This window comes from Protobothrops mucrosquamatus, unplaced genomic scaffold (genome assembly GCF_001527695.2).
Source record: "Protobothrops mucrosquamatus isolate PMUCROS unplaced genomic scaffold, P.Mucros_1.0 scaffold6, whole genome shotgun sequence".
NCBI classification, from domain to species: Eukaryota; Metazoa; Chordata; class Lepidosauria; order Squamata; family Viperidae; genus Protobothrops; species Protobothrops mucrosquamatus.
The window spans coordinates 1,681,449-1,689,640 of NW_015386393.1; the positions used below are offsets into that span (position 1 = coordinate 1,681,449).

Genomic DNA, 8,192 nt, shown 5'->3' on the forward strand with positions numbered 1-8,192 from the left:
AGAAGGCTTTTTTTTAAAAAGAAACCTGTTGCAGATCATATGCTTCTGTGGATTATAGAAGCATAAATCAAAGATTTGTAGAGTTGGAAGGGACTACCTAGATCATCTAATCCAACCCTCTGATTTATGCAGGAAAATTGATTAGACTGCACAAAAGGGGCTGTTCAGTTTCTTTTTAAAAACCTCTTGAGATGGAGACCCACAGCCTCCATATGTAGAATGCTTTAGTGTGATACCATCACTAAGTTTTTCCTTATGTTTACCCAACATCTAAGTAACTTACATTTGTTATTTCTGGTCCTGGTTTTCATAACCTTGAAAAAGACAAGTGACTTCCTTTTATGTATCTAGCCAAGCTTCTTTCTTCTGACTGAATATCCCAAATTCTTTCAGACTTTCATATAAAGTTGAACCCAATCGTAACCCATAATTGTTGGCAAAAGCACACCCTCAATTATTTCTTAGTGGAAAACATACAGACATGGAAGTGGAAAGTCAGAATTCTGTCTTGGGATCCCATTGCTCAGAAAGGGAACACTTGATTCAGGATATCTTTGTGCATGTCATCTGGAAGATTGCCTTACATTACTTTACAGGTGTGGTGGCTACCTAAGATCTTTGCTTGATACCTTTGATCTAACTCCAAACTAAAAAAGAATCCATGTCTTTTCAAAGACTCGATATATCCAAAAATGCTGCTGATGATGTGAAGTTAGCATTATAAAGTAACAGAGTTGGAAGGGACCTTGGAGGTCTTCTAGTCCAGCCCTCTGCTCGGGCAGGAATCCCTGAACTATTTCAGACAAATGGCTGTCCAATCTCTTCTTAAACACTTCCAGTGTTGGAGCATTCACAATTTCTGGAGGCAAGTTGTTCCACTGATTAATTGTTCTATTAGGAAATTTCTCCTTATTTCTAGGTTGTTTGTTTTTCTTGTCCTGCCTTCAAGTGCTTTGGAGAATAGTTGACTCCCTCTTCTTTGTGGCAACCCCTGAGATATTGGAACATGTCCCCCCTCGTCCTTCTTTTCATTAAACTACTAGACATACCCAATTCCAGCAACCGTTCTGTATATGTTTTAGCTTCCAGTCCCCTGATCATCTTTGTTGCTCTTCTCTGCACTCTTTCTAGTGTCTCAACATCTTTTTCACATCATGGTGACCAAAACTGGATGCAGTATTCCAAGTGTGGCCTTACCAAGGCATTATATGTCCTGGGCAGAATGTCCCCATCTCCAAAAGGCAGAATCAGCATCTCCCCACCTACACATGTCATAGGCAACTCCATCTGAGGGCTCAAGAGTGCTAAATTTAGCAGCAATTTAATCTGAAAAGAGGCCTCAGTCTTGCAATGTCAATCCGGGTAGCTCTACGCTCTTGTGCCCTTCCTCCCTCCCTCCCTCCCTGTGATATTTTTATTGAGTTCAGCATGTCAAGAATTTCAGGGCATAAAGAAAGTCACCTTCTTCTGGAATGGCTTATCTTGGTGGCTTTTCAGATGCAACAGATGACTGAGCTACCAATTTCTGAGGCTAACTCAACCCAAGTGTTGATCTTTTCCACTGCCCTCCAACCACAGCCTTTCCTCTTCTGTTTTGGGGGATAAAGGCTCTGGGGAATTTAGCACATCTGCCTGCTTAGTACAGAGAAAAATGCAGATGTTCAACAAGCAGCAGCTTTGAATCAAAGAAGATGGAGAACGTTAGAATGTTATGTGCTGCTAATGAATGGAGTATAGTATGCTGTATCCTGGTTTGTTTAACAATTAAAAATTATTGGGATTCATTCATCACAAACTATAAAATATTTAATATCTATTGAAGAGTCGGTTGGAAGTAATTATATTTCATAACTTTAGGGAGTCTTTCTTTTTTCTTTCTTTTCTTACACTTTTTTCTTCTTTTCTCCTTTTCTATTTTTTTCTATAGATTTGTTTTTTACTTTATACAAACTCATTAAATGTAAGTAGTAAAAGAGAGACTATAAGACATGATGTACAAACTGTAAGGGCTTGGGTTCTTCACAGGTCAGATTATTAGGAAAATCAAATAAAGCATAATGAATAGCTGCAATTGCATAATATATTAAAGCTGGCCTGCTTCGACCCTGAGTGATTACATACATAGTACAAAGCCCGCCCACCTGGCTAGTGTAATGTATTGTAATAACCTTTATGAATGACAAGCAATTAGTGAAAAACTTCTGACTATCCTTCCAGATACCCTTCCAGACAATCCAAGAGTGCCCTCTACTGCTTGTTGCTGCAACTCTCCAGATTATCTCTAGTGGAATTTTTGTAGGTCCAAATAATCAGACAATCCATATCCCATTAAATCATCGTTTCAAAGGTATTTTGTTATCTAAACAGAGAAAAAGAATGACCACCGATGGGTAAAAAAGCAGTGGGAGCAACTTTCGACTTTCTGCAGGCTTCCCCATTGAGTTTCCTTGTGGGAAGCTGGCATGGAATTCCTTTCTTCCCTTCCTTTCTTCCCTTCCAGGCAGCCTTCCAGGTAAATGGTTGATGCTGGGTGGGTGGGATTGAGAGTGGCTAGGAAGCTGCCACAGAACATTCAAAATGAGTGTCACATGACTACAGCAGTAGCCCAGCAAAACTGAAGCCACAACTTCCCCAAATTCCATTCCTTCTGGAGTCATGGATCCCAGAATTTGGATGCATTCTGTAAGCCCATATGAGGAGCCTTGAGTCAAAACTGTTGCCCTCTATGGCACAATTTTGCCCAGTTAAAAGTTACAGGAATGACAGTATATTGATAATCCCACTAATTAACAAACCAGTTCCAAACATCAACAAATGCAGATTTTGTAAAGAAAAAAAGGAAATTCTGGGTCAGCGATACCATAAAGTCACTCAAATTGATCATAAATTGTGTCAAGACAAAAAAGCACAATTTCTGAGATTTGCACACAGTTCACAAAATTGAAGAAGTTGTTCCCACCACAGGCCATTTGTTGTTGCAATCCAGTCCTCTGCCTTTTTTTAAAAAAAACTTCTCACCACATCATCACAGCTTAGAAACAGCTGATCTGATAATCATCAAAATAAACATAGTCGTAATCCAAAGCAGGAAGGTAGCTTTGATTGTATAATCCAAACAACAATAATCCAATAATTATTTTTTTCCAAATTTCTTTGAATTCCTTTGCCAGAAAGGAAGGTAGGGGAGGGGGAGGGAAATGGCTGCATTAGGAGTCTGGCAGCCAGCCTGAAAAAAAACAACAACAAAATTCTTTTTTGGGTGCTAGATGATAAAATGTCACCATTTTCTTAGCTTAACTCCTGGTTTAGGTGTCTAAGAGTTATTTAAAATACCACAAATTCCAGAGCAAGACAGGAAAACCTCCTGTCAACAGAGGGATGTAACTCCACCCTTCTGGTCATAACGTCCTATTAAAAACAGCAGATTAACTTTTGCGGAATGTTGTGTCTGCGCAAAACTGTGGACTTGGCTTTACATGACAACAAATAAATACGGACCAAAGAGGATCTTAGGCAATCAACTTTTTTTTTTCAAACAATTTTTATTATTTTTCCATTTTACACCAACAGAAGCTTAAGAGCCAGCGTGGAGATATGGTGGTCAATTACAAAAGAAACAATAACATTATATAAATACAATTCACACAATGTTTCTTAAAATTTCCCTCTCTATCTATGTAGAATATTATAATCAAGTAGATTCAAATACATTCATTCATTGATATATCTAAATATAAATTACCTTAGTCAATAAAAACTTTCGACTGCTCAATATCAATATAATAATCAAATTAGAACAATCCTATAACCAATTCATTCATTAATATATCGCTATATATAAATTAAATGCTTAAATCAAAACTGACGCTCTCTCTCTGTTTAAATTATTACAATCTCATTAGTGCATTTCTAACACTAGTTTTCATTAAATATCTCGCTGAGTATACATTTCATTCATCAATAAACATTTACAAAAGCTCCTTAGGCAATCAATTTTTATTCCCTCTCTGCCAATGAGGCCAAATGACCCAGCTAAGCTCACCTTTTCCTTCTTCAGTTGTGGCTGCATCCTTCTCTCAATGCTTGGCCCCTAAACAGGGACCTAAAAATTTTCCTTGGTGCCAAGCCAGGATCAAGCCAAGACTTGCCTCTGACGTAGTCTGAGCAGACAGACAGCCGTCCTTTCTCCCTTCCCCTTCTCTTCACCACACCCTGATATCTCCTTCCTGGATCTTTTCCCCCTGTTTCAGGATTCCTATCCAAGAGGGGCAAAGAAGAGTTGAAGTCACCAGTCAGAGCCTGTATGGCTTCCTTCCTGAAGCCCCTTCCCCCAAATCCTTGCAGGCTGAGAAGTGGGTGCATGAATCTGCAGCACAGGGCAGAGGCAAGCAGGCAGTTGTGAACCATGCGTACTAACCAGATTGTGAAATATACTCTCTTTACCTCCTGCTACCTCTTCTGGGTGAGTCAAAAGGGTGAATACTTGGTAGTGCTGGGATATGCATTGGCTTTACCAGGGAAAACTACCGGTTCCCAGGAAGGCTACGTAGCAGAGATGGTGTCACAGAGATGGTGCCCTATAACCCATTTTGTATCTTAAACTCTGGGAATGCTGGGTGAGTTAGCCTTTTCCTCCTTAGCAAAACTGTTAATGTTCAGGGTAGGCCTCTGGACAAATAAGAAATTGGATGTGCCTTTGTGTTTCCTCCTTCAAAGGTAGCCAGTGGGCTCATGGTGGCTGTTGGAATTTACGCCAGGCTCTCAAAGGAAGCAGGTGAGTGGCCTGACCCTATATAGCAGGGGTCTTCAAACTTGGCAACTTTAAGACTTGTGGACTTCAACTCCCAGAATTCCTCAGCCAGCCAGCCAGGGCTGGCTGAGGAATTCTGGGAGTTGAAGTCCACAGTCTTAAAGTTGCCAAGTTTGAAGACCCCTGCTATACAGAATTTGCTGGGATGCAGTCCGCATTAGGTGGAAGATGAGAAATCTGGGCTTGTCCTCATGGTCATGTTAACATGCTATTCTCCAGGTCTTGAAGCAACAACTGGTATAACTTGCACTGTCCCAACAGTTCAGCTCTATTCTGTCTCAGGAATGAGGCTGGCAAGTGGTGCTGACCTTACAAATTTATGAGGAACAGATGTGATGGTCTATGAGAATATCCTTGAGAGACAGGAGGAGGGGGGGAGCAATCTAGGCACCGGTAGGCATGACAGATGTCTCAGAAGAGACCCTCCATCGTTTCTTGGACTGTGAAGGCAAGGCAAGTGGGGGGAGAGATACACTTTGAGACTTGCAAGATTCTTTACTGTAACCTTACAAAAGGTAATTAGGGTTCCTGGTTGAATGCTCTTATCTTGATTGTCTCTAAGTAAGTTAGGAAAAGTAATGGATGGTATCTTCTGGCTTTGCTTCCTCATGCACCAAGTTTCATTTGTTGGTGAGAAAACCAATCATCAATTAATCTCCTTAACTGGGGAAGGGGACTGGAACTCCCAGTCCCCTGATTTCTGACCTGGTGCCTTAACCACTAAACCAAACTGGCTCTCAGAATATAATGAGAGAGGAGGAAGAGTTCTCACAGTGAACCAAGATGGGAGTCCAAGTTTCAAAATGGGATGAGAAGGAAAAGGAGATCAGCCTACAAACCAACCCATCAACAAAGTCATATTTGCAGACTAGAACTTCTGGTTATTAATTTGTTAATTGATTTACTTGTTTATTTAATAAATACATTGTCATGCTCAGATTCTTCCCTCAACCCCACTCTCCAATGCTTCAGCTCCTCTGCTTGGGCTATGTTGTTGTGCTGGACCAGTATGTAAATTTGGCCAGACCATATATTTAGCTTAGAAAACTGTGTGTAGAGCAAGTAGCATTTTAAGGGTTAAAGTGCTGTCTCCTTAAGAGATGGCTTCTGGGAAATGTAGTTTAGTTGTTACATGGTTATATCTGTGTTCTAATTGGTCAGTTCTATGTCTTAATTAGCCATTGGGAGGGACTTCAATGTTTTATGATAGGATTTCCTGGCTACCTGCCAGCATGTAAAGTTTTGTGTAGTACAGCCAGAAGACCCTTTGCTCCATACGAATATTATTATTATTATTATTATTATTATTATTATTATTATTATTATTATTATTATTATTATTATTATTATTATTATTATTATTATTTGGATTTATATCCCGCCCTTCTCCTCGTAGGACTCAGGGCGGCTGACAATTAATTAAAATACATAAATAACAATACAAATTTAAAATTCATTAAAAGAAATATTTAAATATTGTCCCATTTAAAATATAATTAAAACCCCTCTAAAAATTACCCTAGGCCAGTCCTGCAAGCTGGAATAACCAAGTCTTGAGGGCGCGGCGAAAGGAAGGGAGATCAGGGATAACCCTGATCTCTGGGGGCAGTTCGTTCCAGAGGGTGGGAGCTCCCACAGAGAAGGCTCTCCCCCTTGGGGTCGCCAGCCAGCACTGTCTGGCCGACGGCACCCTGAGGAGACCCACTCTATGGGAGCGTACAGGTCGATGGGAGGTAGTCTGCGGCAGGAGGCGGTCTCGAAGGTATCCGGGTCCGATGCCATGGAGCGCTTTAAAGATGATAGTCAGCACCTTGAAGCGCACCCGGAAGGCCACAGGCAGCCAATGCAGCTCGCGCAGCAGCGGCGTCACGTGGGAACGTCGAGTCCCCCCCAACACCGCCCGCGCGGCCGCATTTTGGACCAGTTGGAGCCTCCGGGTGCTCCTCAAGGGGAGCCCCATGTAGAGAGCATTACAGTAGTCCAGGCGGGAGGTGACAAGTGCGTGAGTGACCGTGCGTAGGGCGTCCCGGTCCAGAAAAGGCCGCAACTGGTGAATCAGGCGAACCTGATAAAACGCCCCCCTGGTCACGGCCGACAACTGGTCTTCCAGCGTCAGCCGCGAATNCAATTAACCAGTGGAACAACCTGCCTCTGGAAGTTGTGAATGCTCCAACACTGGAAGTTTTTAAGAAGAGACTGCACAGCCACTTGTCTGAAATGGGATAGGATCTCCTGCTTAAGCAGGGGGTTGGACTAGAAGATCTCCAAGGTCCCTTTCTATTCTATTCTATTCTATTCTATTCTATTCTATTCTATTCTATTCTATTCTATTCTATTCTGTAATTCTATTCTATTCTATTCTATTCTATTCCATTCTGTAATTTATTTATTTATTTATTTATTATTTAGATTTATATCCCGCCCTTCTCCTCGTAGGACTCAGGGCGGCTGACAATCAATTAAAATACATAAATGACAATACAAGTTTAAAATTAATTAAAAAATATTAAAGATTGTCCAATTTAAAATATTGATTAAAACCCCTCTAAAAATTACCATAGGCCAGTCCTGCGAGCTGGAATAACCAAGTCTTGAGGGCGCGGCGAAAGGAAGGGAGATCAGGGATAACCCTGATCTCTGGGGGCAGTTCATTCCAGAGGGTGGGAGCTCCCACAGAGAAGGCCCTCCCTCTTGGGGTCGCCAGCCGGCACTGTCTGGCCGACGGCACCCTGAGGAGACCCACTCTATGGGACTGTACAGGTCGATGGGAGGTAATCTGCGGCAGGAGGCGGTCTCGAAGGTATCCGGGTCCGATGCCATGGAGCGCTTTAAAGAAGATAGTCAGCACCTTGAAGCGCACCCGGAAGGCCACAGGCAGCCAATGCAGCTCGCGCAGCAGCGGCGTCACGTGGGAACGTCGAGCCCCCCAACACCGCCCGCGCGGCCGCATTTTGGACCAGCTGGAGCCTCCGGGTGCTCCTCAAGGGGAGCCCCATGTAGAGAGCATTACAGTAGTCCAGGCGGGAGGTGACAAGTGCGTGAGTGACCGTACGTAAGGCGTCCCGGTCCAGAAAAGGCCGCAACTGGTGAATCAGGCGAACCTGATAAAACGCCCCCCTGGTCACGGCCGACAACTGGTCTTCCAGCGACAGCCGCGAATCCAGGAGGACACCCAAGTTGCGAACCCTCTCCGAGGGGGCCAAAGTTTCGCCCCCTATAGTCAGCGATGGAATCAGCTGACTATGCCGAGGCGCCGGTAACCACAGCCACTCGGTCTTGGACGGGTTGAGCCTGAGTCTGTTCCTCCCCATCCAGACCCTCACAGCCTCCAGACACCGGGTCATCACGTCAAGGGCATCGTTGGGGTGGCCCGGAGTGGATA

General features: G+C 43.0%; 1 protein-coding gene across 1 annotated transcript in view; it reads left to right on the top strand.

The window, feature by feature from the left end:
- The first annotated feature begins 4,405 nt into the window (after positions 1-4,405).
- The window catches only part of LOC107282268 (tetraspanin-33-like), a 12,297-nt gene continuing 8,510 nt past the window's right edge, over positions 4,406-8,192 (top strand). Inside the window, exons 1-2 of the mRNA XM_029282974.1 lie at positions 4,406-4,462; positions 4,717-4,774. Of these exons, the coding sequence (XP_029138807.1) occupies positions 4,406-4,462; positions 4,717-4,774 (115 nt within the window). The remainder of the gene's footprint in view (positions 4,463-4,716; positions 4,775-8,192) is intronic.